At 30.6% G+C, this 27,235-nt stretch overlaps 1 protein-coding gene and 1 long non-coding RNA gene across 2 annotated transcripts; both read left to right on the top strand.

Annotated features, from left to right (window-relative positions):
- Positions 1 to 1,568: 1,568 nt before the first annotated feature.
- On the top strand, positions 1,569 to 2,357 carry LOC128295262 (uncharacterized). Its single transcript, XR_008285609.1, has 2 exons — positions 1,569 to 1,792; positions 2,055 to 2,357. It is a non-coding gene; the product is annotated as an uncharacterized LOC128295262 (long non-coding RNA).
- Positions 2,358 to 5,659: 3,302 nt separating this feature from the next.
- Positions 5,660 to 7,497, top strand: LOC108483294 (bidirectional sugar transporter SWEET10-like). Its single transcript, XM_017786602.2, has 6 exons — positions 5,660 to 5,850; positions 5,931 to 5,967; positions 6,060 to 6,270; positions 6,365 to 6,526; positions 6,619 to 6,738; positions 6,921 to 7,497. The coding sequence occupies exons 1-6, from the start codon at positions 5,808 to 5,810 to the stop codon at positions 7,182 to 7,184; spliced, it is 837 nt and encodes a 278-aa protein (XP_017642091.1). The 5' UTR covers positions 5,660 to 5,807; the 3' UTR covers positions 7,185 to 7,497.
- Positions 7,498 to 27,235: the final 19,738 nt, after the last annotated feature.

Below are 27,235 nucleotides of genomic sequence, written 5' to 3'. Positions count from 1 at the left end.
GTGTTAATTCGACTTGAAATAAAACGAAATTAATCTTAAAGATTTGGACCTTATAAAATCACATTTCGTAAACCAAGTAGAAAACAATGATATGGGATAATATGCACACATAAGATACAATACTTGATGAATGAGGATAACGTGTCTTATTTAATCAACTACTGAAATAAACAATTAAGTATAACTAACCTAAAAAATATAACCCAATTTCAATCATGCATGGGAAATAACTGATATAGTAATACAAAAACGAAAATAATGTGCCACAATAACATACATAGCCTAGTACATTACAATCAATACAAAATATCCAAAATAAATGATAAAAAAAACAAAACTATAGTATAAGGCAAATTTAAAATAATGATGAACACGATATATGCATTGATGAATTGATAAATTAGAACATATTTGTGAAAACAAACTAAATATATACATACAATCATTAGAAAATGAATTATAGAATAAATTATTTTTTGAATTATGAAATGTTAAAACATTTATTAAAATATGTTCAATAGAGGAAAATTTGAATTATATATATATATATATATATATAAAAAGAATAGCAAGAATAGCAAGAAGACATAGTAAAATATAATCTTAATAAATATACATAATAGATTTACAAAGTATATATACGTATAAATTGATTTGAGAATAATTATTTGTGAAAATGGCATAAAATTAATAATACATTTAAGATTGAATTAATTTTATTATAAAATAGAATTGAAAACATACTTTTATGTACAAAGAGAAATATAGGTATAAAATACATGGAATTAGTAATGTATATAGATCAAATGTATGTAATACACACACATATATATATATATATATATATATATATATATATAAGTATAAAGATAATTCAAACAATATGTAAAACATGTATACAAAACATATTAAAATAACAAAAAAATATATGTTAAAATATGTGGATGGAGTTAAAACCATTATATGTATGAAATAACATTAACTCTATTATAAAGTATATATATATATATATATATATATATATATATATATATGTATTATAGTGTAAAAAAACATTACAATAGTGATTTTAAAAACAAAATCAAAATCATTAAAGTAACTTAAAATATTAAAAAAATAAGTAAGCAAGGATAAAAATGTTGAATGTATCTTAAAAATAATAATGAACCATAAGATAAATAAAAGGAAACTCAATCAAAATAGAATAAAAATGGAAGGACAAAATTATAAATGAAATGAACCATTAAAATAAAAAAAAGGACCCGTGTGCAACATGTGCAAATGCGCAGGGACCAAATCTGGAAATAATCCAGACCCCAAAACGCAGCGCTGAGGCACGGACCAAAGTGCAAACACGCGCAAATTATAGGGAAAATTTAAAAAAAAACAAAAGAAATACAAATGTAAGCTAATTGAAAAACAGCGTAAAAGGGGAAGGGCTTATCACGCAATTATTCCCTCTCCGCTAGGAGCGCGCGGATCCCGGGGGCCATCGGGTAGGGTCGAAATGGGTTGGCCTAAACGACACCGTTTTGGGAGCCATTGAAGCAGGCTTAAAACGACGCCGTTTTTACTCTTGTAAAATGACTAAAATCAACCAAATTCGCCCGATCCACCTTACCCCCCCTTTCTTCTCATTTGACAAACCCTAGATCCTCTCTCATCCATCGATTCCCATCCCCCAAACAACCACCTGCACATTCAAGCCTAGAGGACGAGATTTTTAGCCTTAAGGTCTCCCCCTGACTTCGATTTCAACAAAGTAGAAGGTGACCCATGGCGCATTTACAAGGTAAGCCCCTTTTCCTCTTTTTTTTTTCTTATTTTTCTTTCGCATATAAGAATCACAAATCCAGAAAAATGAAACTAAAGGAAGTAAAGCATTTAGAGATTTTTGAATTGGAAAACACCTTGTGTATTTTAGTATTCGTAATGTGCGCGTAAAAAAAATACAGGTGATTCTCTTTAGGCTTTATAGCCGAGAGAAGAAATAAAAAAAATACAATTTTCTGCTATTTTCTCGCGTCTGTTGTCTTCTTACGTTTGGTGTGCAGGTACGGTGAGCGTGTGCTGGCACTTGGTGTGAGGCGTACGGAGGCGCACGTGGCGGCACGGAGGGTACGGAGCCAGGCTTCGGGCGCACGGAGGCCGTACATGGGGGTTTCTGAAACTATTTTGATTTTGGGCCACTTGGGCCTTGAATTTTTGGACTGTAATTGGACTTTTATTCTTAGGTTTATTTATTCTTTGATGTGGACCCGGGCAAATTGGCCTGCTTACAACTCGAATTTGAGATTTTAAATTTTTTAAAATCTCAATCTTGTCATTGAATAAAGTCTCATCTTTAATTTTTTTTATATGATAGATTCATGAAAAAAATTCTAAATACATTTTAGATCAAATATAAATAGAAAATTTAAGTGTTAGCGATAAATTTCTAAAATGGATAAGAGTAAAAATAGGAGCTAAGCTGAGAATTTAATTTTGGATTAATTCAATAGTTTAGTATGAAGGATTTGGGTGAAGCTATCTATGCCCTTAGAATTCGAATCCTTAATGCTTTATCGCAAGATTCAGACATAGATAATATATTGGAATGTTTTGCTATGGCCGATTCAAAGAAAGGTACACAATCTTTTGTATCGGGCTTCCATCTTTCTTTGGATGATTGTCTTAAGACAACAGAAGAAAGAAAGTATATGAGAAAGGTTCCTCATGCTTTAGTTGCAGGAAGTCTCATGTATGTTATGTTATGCATAAAATATTAGCAATCAATTAAGAATATACTCAAGTCGATATTAGACGAGTCCTAGTCCAAAATGTTAACAATCAATTAAGCATATACTCAAGTATTTACTGAAAATGGAAGATTGTATGCTTGTATATTCTAGAGGGGATTTAACTCCCATTGGACATAAGGATTCGACTTTCAAATCTGCCAAGATTTAAGGAAATCGACATTAGGTTGTATATTTGTCTAAGAAGTGGGGCCATAATGTGGAAAAGTGTCAAGTAGATTTGTACTACTAACTCCATTGTGGTGGCCAAATATGTGGTTGATTTTGAGGCAACAAAAAGTAGTCTGGCTTCAAAAGTTCCTCATAGATCTCGAAGTCATTCTTGTTATGGAGAAAACTATCACATCGTATAATAGTGCGACAATAGCTAACACCAAGGAAACTGGAAATCATAAATAGGAAAAAAAACATTGATGAAAAATATCATATTATATGAGAGGTGTTGACAAATGAAATAGTGGATGTAGTTGAAGTCGCATTTGAGAACAACCTTGTGGGTCCATTTATCAAGACTTTGGTGGTTAAGAGTTTTGAGAAACATGTAGAACGTATGTGTATGCAAAATATGAGTTATCTACTTCACTGGGGCAAGTGAGAGACTGTTGGGATCTAGTGCCCTTAGTGTAGTTATTCGTCATATATGCTTGTAAATTTTTGACCAAATTAGTTAAATAAAATTTCATCATTTACGTTATTATCTTTTGTATTTGTCCTCAATGATTTTTGCAGGCAAAGAAAAATGTATGAGCAAATATTGGTTCACCGATTATGTAATGTTTAACTAATATTTTGTTGTATTATGTGGTCGGATCATAATTCGAGAAGATAACTTATATTAGTAGGCAACATAAATGGTTCATAGTCTGAAGAATCAAAATTGAGAAAATTGATTCAAGGGACTATTATGCCATCTATCAAGTCCAATTAGGGAGATACCTTGTCTTACATATCAGAGCAGATGACTTCTAGAAAGATAGAGACATAGGTGCATTTGTCTAGACTGATAATACATCAGACAAGACCCAAGTTGAATATATCTTAGATTTTGTTTATGGATTTATTCACTTGTGACGTTCATAGTGTGGTTTAGCTCAATCCTGAGTAAGTAACCTACTATATGTATGTAACCCGTATACTTTGATGTGTTGAAAGCCTGTGCTCAACTTGTAATAAACCCGAAAGTTGGTATGTTGAATATACAACTTATGTATGAGATAATTTTACTTACAATAGTGGAATTCATAGCCCAATAAGAGAAAATGATATCTTCTCGTTGGCATTGCATAGTTGATAGAAAAATAATGTGGCCATAGGTCATTATTCTATGCCAAATGATTTAATTACTATGTGTTAGTAATTGATCATTTATGCAGGAAGATACAATTATAAGTAATTTAAATTGTATCAACAAGCCATCGAGGATGCTTCCACAAATTAGAGTACCACGAATAAACTACCAATTAGCTTGTCTCAAAAATCAAATATTAACAATTTACCCATTTAGATTTAACAAAATTCCGAAGACGATTCAAATAGCATTGAGTTCTACTAAGTTTGAATCAGAATTTTCCAAAGGCCTATTATACCTTGTTAGAATGGTCATTGCACCCTCACTTTGTCAATCACAACTTTACCAGTTACAACTTTGCTAGAGGGAAACATTTCACCAATTATGGACCTTTTGCTGATGTACATATACACGGAACGTGAAGCACCACTTATATACGTTGCCAAATAATACTGTTGGTTCATTCTTTGTGTAGATCATATGTAGGATCTCGCTTGGTCCATGTCAATCCTATTCTACCTATCTAGAAGGCTATCATATTAAGTGATTAACCATGAGAGAATTATTGCCGAACACATATCAAAAACTAGAGTTAAGGGATGATTACCCTAGCCTACAAAATACCTATCCTTGTGCTTCACTTTTCATGCCTTATAAACCATTCTCCTACTCCTCTAGTGACTCTTAACACTAAATTGTTGTGTAAACTATTATATCCACCTCCAGTCTTTTTTTTTTCCTCAATAATATTATTGTAAATAATAACATAAATTTTTAACCTAAACTAAAAAAAATTATAAATTATGAAATTGTGACCCAACCTAACCATGAAAACGAGGAATGAATTATGGGTAAGTACTTTAGGACTCCCCATCCAAGATATGAGACCCAATCAAGTATGAGTTGTAAACCTTAAACCACTTGGTGGACGACACATCATAAAGAACTATAGTGGGACCAATCCATATTGGTGATTTGTTTAATCACTTGGAATGCCTATTTATCCTAGGGAAGTTAATTACAAAAGCAATTAGCATATCTCTAAACGTAAAAGATCCCACATGAAGCCATAAAAAGGACAACAGAACCCAACTTATTTATTTTTATATTTTATAAACTTTCTATAAATTTAAGGATGGCACTCCATAAAAAGTTTTTAAATGTACATTCAAGGGACTTTACTTTTAATGACCACGTATAAAAATATATAATCAATAAAAGCGTAGCAAGGGGGAGATAGGCCTTCGACCCTCATGGTTAGATGGTATAATATCATTTTTAGCCCTTGTTAAATTAACAATCTAAATTGATCCCTTTATCCCCTTAAATTTATATTTTTGGTCCCTCTAAAAAATAATAATTCAATCCAAGTTTAACATAGATTCTTTCACTTTGGCCCCGAAAAATTTTAAATTTTAACTCAACCCTCAAAACATTCTTTTTCAATGATTAGCCACTTTTTTCACATTTTTCTTATTGTAAACTTGACATCACTTTTTTGGATTTCTTACTTCACCCCACACGTCGGCACCTTCCTTTTCATCCCTATAAATATGGACGTCCTAGAGATTGCTTCATAGCAACTGAGAGAGAGATCATTGGAATCAGCCTCAGTTGACAAATATTCACTTTCTCTTTCACAGAGAGAGAGAGAGAGAGAGAGAGTGAGAGAAAAAAGAGAGGGTATTCTTTACATAATATTCATCTAATACAAATAAAAGATGGCTCTTCACCTTTCTTGGGTTTTCGTTTTTGGCATCCTCGGTACATACATATATATATTCATATTCCCTTCTTCTTTGCATATTATAATTTACTCTAACTCCATGTTTTCTTGTTTTTAGGCAACGTTGTTTCATTTATGGTCTCCCTTTCTCCCTTGTAAGTCTTTTTGTTTTTGGTGTTATTTCATGAATTTTCTCTATATAAATTATGCCTTGTTAATGGAGATGGTGATGTAATAATTTTTGCAGGCCAACATTTTATCAAATCTACAAGAAGAAAACATCAGAAGGGTTCCAATCATTACCCTATGTGGTATCACTGTTCAGTGCGATGCTTTGGATTTACTATGCACTTCTTAAGAAGGATGCTATGCTACTAATTACCATCAACACTTTCTGCTGTTTCATTCAATCTTTTTACATTGTCACTTACATTTACTATGGTAGAAAGAAGGAAAAGGTAAATTCTAAAAAAAAAGCCCTAGATATTTATACGTGTTTCATGAAGTTCATCATGAATCTAATTCAATTCCCAAATGGTGGAAAATTTTCAGCTCGAAACTGTGAAGCTTATGCTCCTATTCAATATTTTCGGGTTCGGACTTGTCTTTTTCTCCACTTACTTCCTTCATAATCCCATGACCCGTCTCCACATTCTCGGATACATTTGCATGGGGTTCTCTTTGAGTGTGTTCGCGGCACCACTTGCTATCGTGGTGAGTATCATTGTCTCAATTTTGAAATTGAATATCACTTCCGGTCTGAATAGGATTATATTTAAACCGTAAATTCTCTGTTTTTCTTGCAGAGAAAGGTCATGAAGACAAAGAGTGTTGAGTTCATGCCGTTTACTTTATCAGTGTTTCTTACCGTAGGAGCAGTGATGTGGTTCTTCTATGGCCTTTTGTTGAAGGATATGAACATTGCGGTACATTACTTCATTCATGCAATAACCTTTTTCAATTGGTTAATTTGCTTGGAACTCCTTATACTATAACATTATGAGCAAATTGGTCCCTCTACTACAGAAGTGAATAGTTTAGTCTCTACCTTTTTTTAATTACCATATCAATAATAATTAAACTTCATTTTTTTTTAAAAAAAATTCAGGTACCAAACGTACTAGGGTTTATCTTTGGGATACTTCAAATGATACTTTATGCAATCTACAAGAACCACCCAAAGAAAATGGTGGTGGAAGATCCAAAGCTTCAACTATCAGACCAGCACATAGTTGATGTCATTAAACTCGAGTCGGTCGTGTCTTCGGATGTAAACACAACGGCTCCTCAACCGTACGAAAGTAGAGGAAGAGGAGGTGTTGAAGCTCAAAATACGAAGGAAAAAACTTCAGATGCTTCCCAAAAAGTTTAAACGGTTCAAAGAAAGGGAAAAAAGGGGTTCTACAAGTGGAAGATCATTGCTCGAGTGATGCCAATAAAAAAAAGTTATAGCAATGTATAATTAAATTACGTTTAGTTTTTGTTTTCATGGCAAATAAAGTCAAAAGCCATGCAAAAGAAAAGGAAAAAAAAGTAAATTAAAATAATGTGTTGTGCAATTTCTATCCCCCTCATTGTAATCTTTTTCTCTCCATCTCTCTCTTGTCTATCAATCAATAATGAGTGTATAATGTTTTTGTTTTTATTACGTTAATGTTTAATATATATTTTTATAATTATCATGATGAGCAAGTACTTTGGATAGGGTTACTTTTAGAAAGTTTACGAAAATAAAGTGTTGAATATATTAGTACCACTTTATATATCATATCAACGTTGATTATAAATTAGATCAAATTATTCGAATGCATATTAATATATCTTAGCTGGTAATTTAGATGAAACTTATTTGAATTTAAAATAACTGTGTATATTATAATGAGAATTAGGTAACATTATATGATATAAAGCTGTTGCCTTAAGCATTTTTACCAATTGATGATGTTGCTTTTTCAATATATATTTGTATAATTACAGGTGTTCTCATTTGAGTATAATTTTATTCGAGCGAGAATAGTATTTAGGTAAAGTCCTTTCAATAATGTCAATTTTAAAATTTAAATTTAATTAAAATGTTTAGAAAAGAATTCTACTTCCATTTCTTCCAACCACTTATTAATTAAATATATATAATTATTTCATTGTAAATACATGGAGTCGTTCATTCAAAATTTGTAGATTTTTCTTTTGATAGCCACTTAAATTTTTAAAAAAAATTCTTTTGGTACATATATATGTACAAGCCCAATTTTTGGGCCCAAAACCCTCTAACCCGTTTGACCCAAACCCAGCCCAAACCTTTAAAGAAAAAAGTTTCAAACCCTAGGTGCGCCGCACCTAGGGTCTCCTGGCTCCAACCACTGCCTCATGCTAGTGGCACTACCACCGCTGTTTGTCTGCCATACAAAGAAGGAAAAAATGGTAAATATGTAGATGATAAGCATGTAAATAGCTATAAAAGAGCAAAATCAAAGCCTTTGTAAGCGGGATCGGCACTTGTGAAATAAAAAGCAATATTAGTTTTCAAATATACAAAAAACAGAATATAGACACTAGCAATATCAAAAGCAGGAAAAGAGCCCAATATCAGAGATCGGAGAACGAAAGTAGCGAATCCAAGGTGATTTAACTTCATTTTCATTTTGTTCTTAGATTCATTCCCTCATTTATACATAAATAAAAAAACATAAAAAAAATAATAAGAAAAAGAAAAAATTACCCGTCGGTGGCCTCCTTGGCCGGTTTCTGGGTTTAGCCCAGAGGGAGAGAAGAGATTTTTTTTTTAAAGAGGCTGGAGAAATGATTTTTTTTGCCAAGATTTTGGTATTTATAAAGGGACCATACGACGTCGTTTTGGGCCTTGATTTCAGGCGCCAAAACGGCATCGTTTCGACCAAGACCCGAACACCCGACCCGCCTATGCCCAGGATCCGCGTGTTTTTGGACTGAGGGGTTATTTGCGCCCTCAGTCCTTCCGCTTTTGAGGCTTAGTTCAATAGGGTCTCGCGCTATTTCCTTTTTCTTTAATTTTTCCCCTATAACTTTACTTCTATTTCATTTTAGTCCTGTATAAAATGTTGTGTTTTAGGGGGAAGGGATATTTTCCCTTTTGGTCCCTCCTGTTTGCTCGCGTATCCAAATTAATCCCCTTTTTCTTCATTTATTTTAAATCAGCCTCAAGATTCCATTTTTAGTTCGATTTAGTCCTTTCCTTTTCCTCATTATGCTAATTTAATTGTAATATTATTTATTGCATTTTATTATGGTTGTATCTTTATTAATGGATCATTATTATCGCTTTTATTTGATACTTATAAATATATGTTATAAAGATATTATTAATAGTCTTAATACTATAATTCTTATTAATATATTTGTATATAACCTAGTATTCTTTTAATTTAGGTATTATGCTCCATGTTATGTATATATGTGTTAATACTATACTGTGTCTATATTTTTATACATCTGTACATATATATTATGCATATTTCTCCTTTTAATACCATATATATATATATATATATATATATATATATATATATATATATATATATATATATATTCTCTTATATATTACGTATAATATCCAAATATATATTCTGCACATACCGTTAATATCACCATATATTTATTTTATTTTTAACATGCGTATGTATTTTTAGGTAATACCTTTAATAATTGTTTTCTAATATTATTATCATTTAATATGTGTATCATATATATATTCTTTTAATATTGTGTTCTTCTATCGTTATTATATATTTTTAGTAATTGTATTATACATTACCATATCTATATAGTATTATTATTATTATTATTATTATTATTATTATCCCTAGTATATATATACATCTTTTAATATCATAATATAAGTATATATATACTTTTATTTACATATTATTATTATATCTATTTTTACCCTATTATATCTTATACATGTATATATATATACTCTTTATATATGGTATTTTTTTATATATCATTATATTTATTATTATACTTATTGTTCTCACTATTGTTACTTATCATTTTTACTTTTCTTATTATTCACGTCATTATTATCATTACAATTTTTTTATTTTCTTTATTTTGTTACTATCAATATTAGCACCATTTCTGTTACTATTACTTTATTTAATATCACTATTATGATTTCTTTTATTGCTATTATTATTATTTTATTTATTATAATATTTTATTTTTACTATTATTGTTATTATTACTACTATCATATTATTAGCTCATTATTTTTATTATCTTCCTTATTAACATATTTTTACCTTTTAGCAACATTATTATTATTTTTCTTTACTATTTTATATATCACTTATTTATTTACCGATTTACTATTAAACTTCCTTTTTACTTATTCTTATTATTCTTGTTTATTTTTATCGGTTTTTTTTTTATTATTTTTACCTATTATTCTCCTTTTAAGTTTCATAGCTTGTTTGCTTCTTTCATTTTTGTCATTTTTACTACTCATTTATCATTAGGCTTGTAAACATCATGATTTATGTCTTTTCGTCTTTACGAATTCGCGTTATATCATTCAACCCAATAATAATTCTTTCCTAAAAGTAACATTCCGTATTTGGTAATTCGAGACAATCGTGCCCTAACTTACTGGGTTTCGATTTTTCTCCCTTAACCTAAATAACGGAATACTCTTTTAAATCACGACATGAGTTTTGAAAAATGCTTATTCTCGGAGATACGAGGTGTTGTGCCCTAACTTACTGGGTATGGCATTTTGTTACCTCGAAATAAGATTTTTGCAAGTAAAGGCAATATTCGGTATTTGGGAATTCGAGGAAACGTGCCCTAACTTACTGGGTTTCGATTTTTCTCGTTCACCTTAACTAACTGAATAACCTTTTGAAATACACGAATTTTATATAAAAGGCAAGCTCGTTCTCGAAAATTCAAGATGTCGTGTCCTAACTTACTGGATGTGACATTTTATATTGTGAGACGAGAAGGTCCTTAACATTTGAGCATTTTCTTTACAAAGAGGGATCGATTTTAAATTCTTTCAAGTTTTCAAATTTTCGACACTAAGACACTAATTAATCAACTAGGTACCAATTTTGGGCGTATCGAGGTGCTAATCCTTCCTCGTATGCGTAACCGACTCGAACTCATTTTCGATTTTCAGAGACCAAAAATTATCGTTTTAGTAAATCTTAACTTTTATTTAAATGATTAATTTGAGGTGACCCGATCACACCTCATCAAAAAGGATTGGTGGCGACTCCCGTTCTTTTATTTTCAAAATCCAAGTCGATTCCCGTTTTTTTCGTAAAAATGGCTACGACAATATATATACTAAAAAAAATTTAAATTGACATCCTTAATATACATCTCTATATATATCACTTAAATTTATGCATCATGACAAAAAAATTTAAGGGTTAATATATATGGAGATATCTAAACTTGGTAACTTATACTTGGTACCTAAACTTTTTCTTGGACCTAAATGGTATCTAAATTTGGAAATCGTAAGCCAAATTGGTACTTTTTTTAGGTACCTGACTAACATTGTTAGAATATGTTGACTTGACACTGATAACCAATAGTATGGTGACATGTAGTAGCCTAATATGTAGTAACCTAACATTTTGACACATGGAAAAAAGTAAAAATATTTATAAAATTTATATTTTTTATTTTTTTCCATGTGCCAAAATGTGAGGCTGTCATGTGTCACAATGTTTGGTCATTAGTGCCATGTCAGCATATTCTAACAGTGTTAGTCAGATACCTAAAAAAAGTGCTAAGTTAGTTTACATTTTCCAAGTTTAGGTACCAATTAGGTAAAAAACAACTTTAAAGTACCAAGTAGATATAAGTTGCCAAGTTCAAGTACCTTCGTACATATTAACCCAAAATTTAAAATATGTTGTGTTGGTTCGCAATCTAAAATGTGCTTGGTATTGTGGTTTAGAGAGTTGGCATATCTCGTTTGACACATTCCAAATAGTATATGTTAATCAACATGGAAACCTTTGCTAATCAAGAAGTAAGATTGTACAACTTATTGAAGAGTTCTAGTTTAAACATGACTCTTAAAGATCAAATTAAGGTTGGAAGGAGACTTAGATCAGTTAAGGACATATGCAACATGTCCTTAAAAGAGTCCTTATTTAAAAAGGAAACATGTGCATCAAAGTTGAAGAATCCTAGTTAACATTGTTGTCTTTCGTGTAAGTTAAATTCTTGAAGAGTCCTATTCCATCAAGACTTCCTTGGTTGATAAGAGAAGGATTCATTTTTTTAAAGGAAAATCAAGACTTTAATAAAAGAAATAACAAACACAAACAAAAACAACAAGGAAAGGACCACTAAATCCCAACCCAACAAGCTGGCCCCATACACCCGATCCTAACGTCCTTAATCATCATTAGCATAGCTTACATAAACATTTAATGAGAGATAAAAAAAAAAGTAGAAACAAAAATAGCATCCCATTCAATGTGGTTTGCATATAATAATGCCACCTTAGCAAACGAATGAGTCACCTTATTTGCATTCCTACCAGTCCAACAGAAGGGCAAATGCTAAAATTGCCTCTTCTGCATTAAGCAGTTATGAACCAACATGCAAAATTCCAAAACATTAATTGAGAGACATAATAAAGCATTCACCACCATCAAATAGTTTGATTCAAAAAGCACATTATCCATATGTATCAATTTTAACCATGAATGGGACTTACATATAACAAAGGCTTTTGCTACACAAGAACTAATTAGCAACTTCTCAAACATGAACAAACACCTTATCATATGACCATGTCAATCTCGAATAATGGTTGCAAAGCTAACAACACTTGCAATGTTCAAATCGAAGGGCATCAACATTGCATTTAAAATAGCCCATGGGAAAAGGCAACCATTAACCATCGTTCTTGACTATATTCGAGTCAGCCCCTTACCTTTTGCATGAAACACTAGCAGTTGTTGTCGAAGGATACTGACGAGAAACAATAGAAATTGGATACACAACACTATAAACGTGATTCAATTGAGGGAATTATTCTATTCATTACGAGAGGAACCTTAGATTGTTTTGTTATTCACTTTTGAGTGATTTTTTTTTATCATTTTAGGGTGGAGACTTCATATGAAATGTTCCTAAGTGAGGCTACAATGATATGAGAATTAGGATATATTATGCTTACATTATTGATTGTATTTTGATGGTCGTGAAACTAACTAAAAATTCGACTTAAGGCAAGCGCATCTATCGAACAGTAGTATAGTTATGGTGAGACCGGAAATATCGTATCCACGAGGACTAAAAGTACTAGTAATTACTATCTTTTTATTATCTAGCCTAAGAATTAAAGTGTGTTGTTAAACTAAAACTATTTATCTAATTAACTAAGATTACGACAAAGATGAAGTTTAGAAAATACTTTAGGAAAACCGATGGAGAAGAAAATACCCAAGGAAAAATCCACCTAGACTTCACTTATTACTTTTGAATTAGACAATTTATTCACTTAACTTAATCCGTAGAAATCCTTAATTTATGTTAATATCTCTCTCGAGACAAAAAACAACTGGCTTTAGGTTGATTAATTGAAATCTCTTTTTAATTAAAACCCTTATTGTCGCATTAACTCGATCTATGGATTCCCTTATTAGATTTGAATTTAATCCGGTAGATTTATGTTATCCTATCTCTAGGATTGCATTCAACTCTGCTTAATTACGGATGATCTACTCTTAAATAGGGACTTTTACCCCACTGAATAAGCACATCAAAACCTGAATTAATACCCTAGAATATTAAAACAAGAATTTAGAACTCACAATTAAGAATAAAAATAAGTCTTTATCATATAATTCAAATAGAAATAAGATTCGTCATAAGGTTCATCTCCCTTAGGTATTTAGGGAGTTTAGTTCATAATAATAATGGAAAATATCTCAAAGTTTGGAAAACAACAAAATATAAAGAAACCCAAAGAATTTTTAGGAAATTAGATGGAAATCTTCAGTCTTGATATAGATCCTGGCTCCGAGGTGATTCCGATGGCTGTTCATGAGTATTTTCTGCCTTTAACTCTGTGTTTCCCCACTAATCCTCTTCTAGGGTGTTTTATAGGCTTTAGAATGCTTCAAAACCCTCAAAAGTGCCATTTTCTGAATAGAACTAGGCTTGGGCTCGGTAGAGACACGGCCCTGTGCCATGCCCATGTGAAGGTGCTCAGGCCGTGTGCAATACTGAGTTGGTTGTTAGTCGACACAGCCATGACAAACGGGCGTGTGGTCTACCCGTGTGTCACACACGGGCGTGTGGATCACCCGTATGGAAGTGCCTAGGCTGTGTGAAAACTGATTTAAGCCCAATTTGTTCGTTTTTGGCCTATCTCTCGCTCCTTTTGCTATCCTAAGCTCTCCTGAGTATAAAACATGAAATTAAAGGATTAGGAGCATCGAATTCACTAAAACCAAGGAGAAATCATTCATAAATATGCCAAGCATGGGGTAAAAATATGTATAAATTACGGTTTATCATATTTTGATATTTATTAGTGTAATTCTTCTTTAGGCAAGGCCTTGTAAATGTACCTTAAGTCCAAACTACATTAACAACTTCCTGCTATAGACCGTATAAGCATTGATGTTGCTAGAGTAGCTCAAGAAAATCTCTTCATCACTTTTGGCATTGAACTTCCTTTTATATAACTCCCAATATCATAAAATGTAACAATTATTCCCCAAAACATGAAAGTATTTGACGATAAGCTTCATTCCTCTGCCATCCTTTTTTTTATTCCAATAAGACTCTATTGATTACATGAGCTACAATATTGATTGCTTCGACCTAGAATTTGTGAGAAACATTCTTATTGTTGAGCATTACTTGAGCCATATCTTTCATTGTTCGATTCTTTCTCTCTACCACACTGTTCTGCTTAGGTATTTTGGTAGTAAAAAACTCACATTTTTTTCCTTCATCATCATAATAAATAGAGAATTCTTCATTGTCAAATTCTCTACCATTATCGCTTTTAATAAGGTGTGATTTTTCCAATCAATTGGTCTTTTTTTGTTCTAATTCTAATGATTTTCTAATTAGTTGGACTTTTTTGTTCATCAACTTGTTGCTTAGCTTCTGAATTCAACAAAAGTTTCAAAATTTTCCCTCAATAACTTGACTTAGGTGTACCTCAAATAATCATTAGCAACACCAATACATAGTAGTTCATATGAAGCAATTCTAAGAGATTTGTAGTCTAGATAACTAGTTGCAATTAAGGATGTGACTTTGTATGTTGTTTTCCTTTGATGCAGTGTAACACCCTATACTCGATCTAATCTACCAGTCCATGTACTGAATGTCACAATCCACGTATAACTTAACTAAACTCCTTGACTATCCTATTTAAATATTTTAATTTCCACATTTAAAAAAAATTAACTTCATCCATAACCCACTTCAAACAAACTTTAGAATTATTACAAATTCACTATATTGGTAATCTCTGACATTATTCGCCATTTTGATTTAAGCTTACAACATTGATTCATCTAATTTAATTCTTGAGGTGTAGCTTATAAGGTGTTCCACTCTGTACACATGAATGAAAATCACACTCCTCCCAAAAATTAACGATGTCTGGCTTGGTCACTCCACTCGGTTCTCAAGTTAAAACTTTATCCTGCAAATAAGCAGTAAATTTGTAAGGTCAAATGAGCTTAATGAGAATTTGCAAGACAACATTCAGAAACAAAGTTTTAAGCAAAGATTTCAACTTCCTAATCATTCTTGGCCTTCCACAGATTTCATCGACGAGGTCAATGACTCCCCTTTTTTCCCGCAGCTTACTATTGGTGGACCTATCCTCTAACTGAGACATAAGTGTGTTATTTTATGGTAACAGTCCTCTAGTGATAAAGGCTTGATGCTGTTTGATCCTAACTTCCCTTACTACCTAACAAGCCTATCCTCCTCTTTTACTCACAACCTTGGATGTAAATTCCATTACCTACCATTAGTTGTCTTCCATTTACTTCATCAGATTTAGATCCTTGCCTTCCACTATTCTTGACGAATTATCCGCCCTATGTTAGTCCCTAGTGGACGCTTCTCCTGTTAGCCCCACGTGGTCTATCTGGCATTATTTAATCTTGATCAAACATCCTTCCTCTCTATAGGTTTATGATAAACTCTACCAATTAGACAGTTACGCTATCATTGCTCCCAAGTGAACCCCGACGGACTTACCCACCCAGGTTGTCTTTTACCCGAGGATCCCTTAAGCTTAGGTTTCGCTCTATCCTCCTATTTATACCCTCGACTTAGGTTTACTCACCAAAACCTACAGACTCATATATTCTTAATTACCTTTCTTATCTTCTTAATTTGGAAAATTCTTAAGACTATCCCATTAGATAAGTAATACTTGTCCTTTCGTGTTACTCTCCAAGTAGGTTATACGTCAGTCTTTCTCTTACCTTGTACTGTCATTTTCCTAGCCTAATTGTCACATTCCAAAATTTGGCCTAGAATAAATAGGAATAAAATTGAGTTTTTTAATTTTTAAAAAATAATTGGTTTCATAGTTAATCTATTGTTTTTCTTTTTAATATATCTAAGACCTCCCTTCTTTGGTTCTCTTCTTTCAGAAACAAAAATTTCATAAAGTTTCTCTATTAGAGTTGTGTGACCCAAATTCCTGTTAAAAATTAAATATAAGTGGCAAGATAGAATGATCTACAAGGGCGAAGGTCGATGTTTAACCTTAGTGCATTACTTCCTTTATTTGATGTTGATTCCGGTATAGGCTGCACATGTGAAATCCGTATAAATGTTTACTTCCTCTATTTGATGTTGATTAGAATAAGGTGTTTTAACCTTAGTGCATTATTTCTATTTGACTTTGATTAGAATAAGGTTTTAAATCTATAAATTGATGTAATCATCTCTCCTCTTGTATCATTCGAATTCGACAGTGTGAATTTTCTTCTCCTCTACCTATGGTTTTTTCCTGAAAGAGTTTCCACATAAAATTTTATGTGTTCTATTTTTTTTCTTTTCTTTGTGATACATTGCCATTATCTATGTTAAATTTCTCACATTTTCATTGGTTGTATTGAACTTCTTCATCATGGACCATGCGGAAGAAAGCTCCTTCAAGGTTGCATATTTGATAACCATTTGCTTGATGAGTTTTTGGTTTTCCAGTTTCAGAAAAGAATTTTCATTAGTATGATTTGCATTAATTGTGCATAGCTACTCCTTTTTTTCCAACACTATCTTATAAGCTAATTTCTAAGAAATCTTCATTGGTTTTATATCAGAATCAATGTAAGCTTCTGAATCAATTATGACTAGATTACTGACAGAAGTGGTGAAAACAACATAGTTGCTGACATGCTCCCCACCCTCATCTGAATTGTTAGAAAAGTCTTAATCACTCAATGTAACACAAAGGTATTTCTTTTTCTTCTTGAATGTGTCCAAAGTCATAACATTTATGACATTATATACCTTTCTTCTTCTCCTTGATAGATTTATCATTGATCATAACACATTTGTTTTTTATTTTTGGATTTTTTTTGCAACATCAAGCTTCTTGTACCTTCTAGGCATCTTCTTAAATTATTTTTAAAGTTTTGAGTAAGAAAACCCATTTTCTTTTTGAGTTCGTCAATAGTAGTGTTACTAGCAATTCTAGCTGTGGTTGCAACTTGAAGTGTTATGTTTTTCTCACCTTTCAATTTTTTCTTCTTGGATTCATTATGGATCATTTCAAATTCTTGTAATGACCCTATAAGTTCATTAATGCACATTCTATCTATAATTTGAGCCTCTCCAATTGATGTCACTTTGATGGCAAATCTCTCAAGTAGTGATCTAAGGACTTTTCTTACCAACTTTGAGTTTGAATATTCATTACGTGTGCTCAGTCCTGATTTGACAAGTCACATAGCTTGGCAAAAAAACTCACCAAAAGTTTCACTTTCCTACATTTTGAGTGTCTCAAATTTGGTGGTCAACATTTGCAACTTCAATTTTTTTACTGTGTTGGTTTCTTCATAGGTTATATTAAGAATTTCCCAAGCTTCTTTAGCTATTATATAGTTGGAGATCCTCTTGAATTCTTGACCATCAACTCTACAGAAAATGACATTCAAGGCCTTGGAATTTGCATTAGTCAACTTCTCTTCCTCACTAGTCCAAGTGAGCTCAAACTTAGAAGTTTTAACTCAAGAGACATTAGTTTTAGGAGGTTCCCATCTAGTGAGAACTGTGTGTCAAGCATTTTCATCTATTAACTTTATAAAAGCCTTCATCATTGTCTTCTAGTATGTGTAATTGGATCAATCCAACATAAGAGGTCGTGAAATTGATGAGCCTTCCACTATGAGAAAAAAACTCAACACTAAGATCACCACTTATTACGCCAAGTGTTAAGTCTGATATCAATTTAAAGAATTGGTTTTTGCGCACGACCAGTTAAAACTGAAACAACTAACAAGTGAAGAAAAGCAACACCAAAAGTTTGGTTATGCAATTTAGTTTCAACCTACACCTATAGGGATTAGCTTAGAGAGCTAATCTACGATTTTCAAACATGTACAAGTGGTGATTTAAGTTTACCACTCATCATGTAGCAACTTCATATTCATATTAAAATCTAGATCACTCTCCACTATATTTCCCCTTGAATAATTAACTAAAAAAATTAAGTTATCCACTTTGTGTTGTTCTTATAAAATACCCCACAAAATGATTTCTAATAGAATAGTGCTAAAATACAAATAAATTATAATACCAATTCTGACCAAAGTAGCATACAATATAACTGCAATTATCCTAATAATAATTGACCCCATTCAATGCTAAAATCCACCTCTATCCATCGCCATTAGAAAGTTGTCTAGTGCTTTATATTATATTAAAAAAATAAATGAAAAGAAAAACATTGCAACTTTTTTTAATTTTACCCCAATATACTTGATAATAAACCTTTACATGTAAATGATTAAATAATAATTAAGCATAGTAAACAACTTAGCCAACACACATGAAAAAATAAAATACAAAAATATCAAAAGTCAGAACCGATCGCGGACCAATGTCCCCTAAATCACCTTTTGAGTTGTTCTCCGACTTTAGTAACACAATTAACAGGATATTTGATGCGTGCATAAATTTTACTTCTCATATTTAAATAATAATATGATATTTTTTCATAATAAAACATTAAATAGTAAAGATCTTATAAATAATTATTAATAATTTTATTTAAACATTAATTGTAAATTAATTATAAATAAGTGTTAAAATCTTATAAATTAATTATCTTAGGCTTTAATTGCTTTTTTGAGAAATGCTCTGCAATGAATGCTGAGTTATGGAGCTTGTTGGATGGATTGCTTATCGCTCAGAAACAAGGTTATAATAAGGTCATCATTCATTCGGATAATCTCGAAAACGTTATATTGATCTGTGAGAGCAAGGTAGTGGTTTCAAAGAATGCTCTCATTAAGAGGATACAACAAATTCTGGCCTCGGAAGAAAATTGGTGCTTGAATTATGTCCCTAGGGAAATCAATCGGGTCGCTGACGCTTTGGCTAAAATGGCTTTGTCAAGTGGCAACTCCTTGCGTATTATCGAGTCTCCTCCTTTCAGGATTAAAGATATTTTGAAGGAAGAAAATTTTATTGATAATTCCCTCATGATTTGTCCTATGTAATCGCTGTTTCGTTTACCAAAAATAAATCTTAAACCTTAAACATGAGATCTAATCCTAAATCTTAAAATCCAAAATCTTAAATGCAAGAGTTATTAATATTTATATATAATAGTTACAATTAATGTTTAATTACATTTAAATAAAATTATTAGTATTTATTTAGAAGTCTTCCATACTTTTGTTTAATTTAATGATGATGTGCCATGCTAATATTTATTGATTGCATAAGACTTACACAATCGACAAAGTGTATCAAATATTATTGTGTTTATTAATATCACAAAGTTGTTTACTTAGATAATAAAATTATGGTTAAAATATGCCTATAATCCCTGTATTTTTTGAAAATTAGGAATTTAGTCCATTTACTTTTCAGATTTCAAAATTTAGGATTCAATTGCTAATAGTGTTAAAAATATTTTTTGTTAAATTTAGGTTAATTACAACATTTTTTTAATTCATGGCTACCAAGTGAGTAGGTTTTTTATTTCAAAATGTCACAGTAACAAATTTAACAAGAAAAAAATTAACAGTGTTAACAGTTAGACCTAAATTTTAAAATCTAAAAAGTAGAGTGATGAATTCCTAGAAATACAAGTACAATGACTAATTCTTAATTTTTAAAAAGTACAAGGACTATAAGCACATTTTAACCTAAAATTATATCAAAGTTAAAATAATATTAAGAATATTATCATTTAATTGATTTCATACATAATTCTTTTTAAAAAGTTATAAAGTGCCAATAAAAATAGTTTTGAAATCCTTTTGGAGCACTAGGAAATTTGAGAAACCATAAAAGAAAGGTTAAAATATGTTATTGGTCCTTGTACTTGTACAGAAATTGAGATATAATCTTTATACTTCAAAATTATTTATTCAATTTAAAAATTTAGTCTAATTTTAAATTTTAAAATTTTAAGTATAAGGACCAAATCTCAAAAATTGTCAAAGTATAGATAGTAACAACATATTCTAACCTAAAAGAAACTTGCCTTAGCTCATTGAAAGTTGTTTAAAAATAGAAAATGCTTCCAAAGTTAAGAGTATCAAAATGGTAATTAAGAAATTATGTCATTAAAGTATTATCAGCTAAATAACTTGTAATCATATATTCTCCCTTTCTTAGTTTTAATCTTATTACCATCCTTTTTCCTTGTATATAACATACTTTTAAGTATATGTATATATATAACTTTATTTGCGTTTAATTACATATATAAAATATATTTCAAATGTAGTAAGTTTTGATGTTAAATTTCGAATTCAAATCATTTCCTTTTTATAAATAAAAAAAATACGAAAGTTTGATTATAAAAAGCTAATAATACATATATGTTTAAACCCTAAAAGTAATTAATTTAGCAGTAAGTTATAAAGTTGTGCTAATTGGGTTTTCCATATCTAACCTTAAGAAGCTTGGGGCACCTAATTATGAAATACCAAAAATGAACAACAATATGTGTACCGACCACTAGGGTCCAAAAATAAAATGGTAATAACAACAATTTTGGGGGCTAAAATAGGAAAAGTGAAGAGCAAAGAATAGAAAAGTAGGATGACAATTTGGTGATTAAAGCCCAATTCCCAATCTATTTAGCACTTTTAGTATTGGCTCTTCCATATATTGAATGAATACATCACAAAATTAGCTAAAGAAAGTGTTTTTTTTTTTTTTTTTTTGTTCTTTAATATGGTCCACAAAACAAGACAATTGCTGCATTGCTTCTTCATGCCAAAATCAATGCTTCCCCAGCATCTTGTATATTTTACTTATTATATATATTCAACTTGGATTTTCCATTGAATTCCCTTTCTTTTGCACTTGATTATTTCAATACAAAATTCAAACTACTTCTAATAACCCCAATTTTATCTTTAATCTCAAAACTACCATAAAAATATCAGTTATGCTAAATTGCAATGTTTTTTAATCTCAATAAACCAAACATCTCACTATAATCTTTTCAAATAATTAATTTCCTTACCCTTAATATTTAAATTTAGTTTCGATGTTTAAATTGACACCTACCATTTTTTAGCTCAATCTGACACTTAAATCTGGCTTCAATGTTCACTTTCATACTTAAAGTTTTTTTTTCAATTTGATACTTGAGTTAATTTTTTTTTTGTCCTAGTTAAGTACATGTGTTTGGCTTCAACGTTAATTTAGTACCTAAACTTTTTTTCTTCAATTAAGTACTTATATTTTTTAACTAAAACACACATTTCAAAGATTTATTGAATTACATGATATAGTTTAATTTGATTATCAAATTAAAATTAAAAAAATCAAATAACAAGTTAAATATTAAAAGTCAAACTCAACTCTTATTTATTAACCAGATTTTTAACTCTTAGTATCACATAATTCTCTTTCCGTATATAATTATATACAATGACAATGTATTAAATATATACTCAATTTTAATGTTCAACTACGATAGAATTTGAAGTTCAAAATGAAAATACTCTCTAATTTAGACATGATACGAATAAAACAACATTAACCCCACATACGTAACTTCCATGATAAAATTTTAGGTATAATATAAATTTTGGTCCTTGAATTTAATAATTAAGTTTATTTTAGTATTTATATTTTTTAATCTATTTTGGTACCTGAATTTGACAACTACATTTATTTTGGTCATTGGACTTGAAAAATATAAAAATTTGATGATGTGACATTAAGATTGTGCCACATCATCATTTGAAAATTAAAAAATTTATATAAATTTTCAGGTGATGATGATGTGGTATAATGCTAGACCAACATTAACTAATTAATTAATTATTCATAAAAATTTAAAAATTATTAAATCGGTTCAACATGTTCAACTACTAATTTTTGTCCCACTTTTCGGTTCTATCAATTCAACCATTTTATTTAGACCAATATATCTATTGGTCGAATCAGTGAATCTAGTCATGTTTCCAAAAATACTTCACATTATTAACTTTTAATAAAATTCAAGTTCAAAGATTAAAACAAATATGATTGCAAAAGTAAAATATATATATATATATATAGATACTCGGATAAAAAATTATATTATCTCTAAATTTAAAGATGTATGATATTGGTGTTTATATTTTTAATATTTAATAAGTTTGTTCCAACAAAATATCTATAGGTTGTGTTGCATGAAAGTGGTGGCTGCAGTGTGCACGTCATGCATTTCTTTTATGATTTTATATTCCATTTTTTCGTGAAATCTGAGGGATCAAATCGTAGTGAAGCAAGTAGCTAGTAAAAGAATTGTAATAATTGAGATGACGTCAAAAAAAAATGGTAGGCAGGCAAAAGCAATGCAACATATCTGCTTCTTTATTTCTTTTTGGTTGAAGATCAGATATACATGCCATGGGGCACTCACTACTATCTTAATTAACCCTCATTTTAATCCCAACAATTTCCCCATGCATCTTTTTTTTTTTAGATTTAAATTATATTATATATATCATATATCATTAGTGTGATAAAAATAAATGGCATAAATTCATTGAATCAACAACAAATTATTTATTTAGTTTAATATATATTAATCAAAAATATTTCGATCCCATTAATGTCTATTAGTTAAGTGTTCACTTTTTAAAAATAGACTGAGTTTGAATTATTATTTTTTAAAAAAATTAATACAGATCGATTCTAACTGATTGAATCAGTAATTAAAAGGTTCATATCTACAATCCGATTTTTAAAACATGGGTAACAAGTTAATATTGTTAATGGTAATGTTGAACTGATAATAGAAAGCATAATCGATTTAATATTTTATTATATTTTTTATACAATGCCTATTTTTACCTATAAGCATTTCCTAACCTTTCAATTAGAAAAACGATTTAAATACGCTTGAATCAATGTCCTCTTAATTATTGCAATATCAACAATATCAACAGAACTAAAATTCAATTTGTAATAGATATCATTATTCATTCATATCCATTGAATAACAAACCGAAACATCATGTAATCTTCATCGTTCCGTGCCTGAATTTACGAAAAGTTAGAAGAAGATTTCAGACAAGCAAGCGAAAAATACGTCATGGCAAAAAAAAAAAAAAGGCTGTCTTTTTCTTTAGCAAATCTTTATATTATTTTTTTTCCTTTGCAAAGTTGAGATGATAAGATCACTCGGAAACATAAGCAAAAACTGCAAAAAAGGTTGTCTTTTTAATTTAATTTAATTTAATTTTTTTTCTGACCTTAAAGTGAAGCTTTCTTTCATCGGCCAGTTGCAGTGCATTTGTAAGCCAAGTCCATTTCTTTGTTTCAATTAAGTGGTAATGCATTTGCATCATCTTTTGTCCATTTCACCCTGAAATAATGCACTCAAAGTTATTTTCTTTATATCTCATTCATGGCTGTCAACATTATTTTGGGGATGACATCAGGCAAAGCTAATGATTTTTTTCTTTTGTCTTTTTATTAATTCAATAATCAAAAAGTGCATATAATTTAAAACCATATGTTCAACCAAAAACTTTGTCCGGTTCAAGCTGCTTTCTTTTTCTTTTTTTTTTTTGCAATATCAATTTCTCACATGGTAGACTTGATCGGTTGGTCGATCTTCAATTCGAATAGAATTAAAAATATAAGTGACATGAAACTCCATATTGACTAATCAAGGGAAATCTTAAAAGAATTACTTTTCGGGTGAAGTTAAATAGGTTCATATAATTTGATATCAAAGTTTATCTAGCACTGATTAATGGGTCATAATCCCTCTTTTTTGGTTTCTTCTATAGTGGAGTCGAAAAACAATGTGAGTCCCATATTGCTTTGGAAGGGTAAAGAGGTCTTAGAATTGAATGTTCTATATACAATGGAGTCGGAAAACTATGAGTTCCATGTTTATTAGGAAGGGCAAAGAGGTATAGTCAATATGTCCTTTAGTACGGTGGAGTTGAAAAGCGATGTGAATCAAGCCCTTAAAATGAGAAATCCTATTTTTAGCCCTTTAAATTTTATCAAAATTTAAGCTAGTTTAAGTTAAAATTACACTTTGACCCCTCAAAAATAATAAAATTTTGATTTAATCTTGTAAAAAATTAAAAAGATATAAACTATTAAAATGGTAATTTGAATTTTAGCTCTCGTAAAATATACAAATTTAATTCTGCCTCACTCTTCCCTCCTTGATAATTTTTCTAATTTTGCCCTTGATGTGAATCATATATTGGTTAGGAAGGGCAAAGAGGTCTTGGTTAATATGTTAGCCTTGTATTGGTTAGGTAGGGAGATCTTAAATGAGTTTCCTTTCGAATAGAGCTAAATAGGTTCATATCATTTGGTATCAAAGTCTATATTGCACTAACCAATGGTCCCTCTTCTTTGGTTTCTTGTATAGTGGAGTCGAAAAATAATGCGAGTCCTATATTGGTTAGGAAGGGTAAAGAGGTATTGGAATTTATATCTTCCACGTACAAGGGAGTCGGAAAAAAATTGTGAGTTTCATATTGATTAAGGAGGGCAAAGAGGTATTGGAATTTATATCTTCCACGTACAAGGGAGTCGGAAAACGATTGTGAGTTTCATATTGATTAAGGAGGGCAAAGAGGTCTTGGTCAATTCATTCTTTAATATAGTACAATTGGAAAATGATTGTGAGTTCCATATTGATTAGGGATGGCAAAGTGGTCTTGGTCAATACGTTCTTTAATATAGTAGAGTTGGAAAACGATGTGAGTCCCATATTGGTTAGGAAGGGAAAAAAGGTATTGCAATTGATATGTTTGAGTCGAAAAATGGAGTGAGTTCCATATCCATTAGGAAGGGAAAAAAGGTCTTGGTTGATATATTCTTTAATAAAATAGAGTTGGAAAATTGATGCGAGTCCCATATTAGTTAGGAAGAGTGAAGAGGTTGTATCACCTTAATACCTAACCCGATCTCGGGGTTCGAGCAACGGAATGTCACATTTGTTGTCGGGACAACTTTCGACATGAAATTTCATAATTAAATCAAACACACCATTATATAACATGCATACAATTAAATTAATCTAAACCGAGATTACAAGGGCCCAATTTTAATGTCTGAGCATGAAATAGGACAAAATTGCAAGATTTTAAATTTCATGGCAGGTATCAATGCCCTTAGGTAGGTAACGATACTGTTTTTAGCTTATATATTTTAAAAATACTTCATTTAAGTTACAAGTATTGATACCTGTCATCTGGTATCGATACCTATTTGATAAGTATTGATACCCATTTAAGTATCAATACCATTTTGGCATTCTATTTATTTGATAAATCGATTCAAATGGTCGAGTATCAATACCTATGCAAGGGTATTGATACTTTCTTGCCAAAATGGTCAAAAAACTTCCTTTTACATGCTCAATTCATGCCCAAACCGTATTAGTTCAAATAGTACCTCATAAACCTGTAAAAGAAACTAGCCAAATACATCAACAAATCATCCATTCATCCTATACCAAAACCATTTCATTTACTATGCCTTATTTAGTACCAAATAACTTCATTCAAATCTATCAAAACAAGCAATTCTACCTAGCATTTCAAGCTTTTCAATCAACAATACCTCTTTCAACATTACATATTAATTCCGACCCAAAAATGACCATTTCATATTTGTCAAGCTTAAACACATTCATAACAATGCAAGCATACCAATCATTCTGTTAGAGTTGTGTGACTCGAATCCTGTTTGATCCGTCTTGAAAAGTTTGAGGTGCAACTCACTTGTTAAAGAAATAAAATAGAATGGCAAAATTGATGATCTATAGGGGCGAAAGACCATGCTGCACAAGTTGAATCCATGTAGGACTATACTTTTTCTATTAGACATTGATTATAATAGGGTTGTTTAACCCTTAAAACGTGTGTAATCGAAAACCTCTTGTATTGTAGTTTTTCTACATTAGTGAATTTCTCCTCTTTTGCTAATAGTTTTTCTCGATAAGGGGTTTTCACGTAAAATTTGTGTGTTCTTATTTTTCTTTCTTATTGATTTGCTATCATTCCTACTGTCATTATCGACATATAGTATAACACATTCCAACCTATCTATTCATAGTATAACATTTAGTATTCATTCAAGTTATTGAGTGTATTTACCTAATTCACACATCATAAACATAATAATATATACACATGATTCAAACCATTACCAAAATCATGCCAACATATATACAAAGTACATCAAAATGCCAATTCATCATTCAAAATTAGCATCATATAAACATAAGACTCCCTTAGGTGTATGCCCTTAACTGGCAAAAGGAAATTCACCGAGATTGTTGAGTTTGAGATTTTTTATGGATGCTAAAAATCGATGCTCGATAGTCCAAATAACACCTAACCTGCACACGAAAAATAAAATCGTACACTGAGTATAAACTCAATAATATTTTGATAACTAATATTATAACATAACATAAATTATGCAAAGAAATAAATCAAAGATTGAATGTTCATATGCAAATTAATATGTCAAATTATACCATTTCTTCATATGCATTAACTTAGTCATATTGAAATTGCTATCATAAGAACATAAATCATTTCATATCGCATTTGAAGTTATACCGAATGGTTGTCACATTTTCATTTCAAATTCCTGACCTTACAAGTTCGATAAGCATGGTCAATCATCATTTCAATTCAATGCTACCATTTCATCAATCAATAATCAATTCATAAATGTAAAGCAAGATTC

This window comes from Gossypium arboreum, chromosome 7 (genome assembly GCF_025698485.1).
Source record: "Gossypium arboreum isolate Shixiya-1 chromosome 7, ASM2569848v2, whole genome shotgun sequence".
In the NCBI taxonomy this organism is placed as follows: Eukaryota; Viridiplantae; Streptophyta; class Magnoliopsida; order Malvales; family Malvaceae; genus Gossypium; species Gossypium arboreum.
This window is presented reverse-complemented; position numbering and strand designations above follow the sequence as displayed.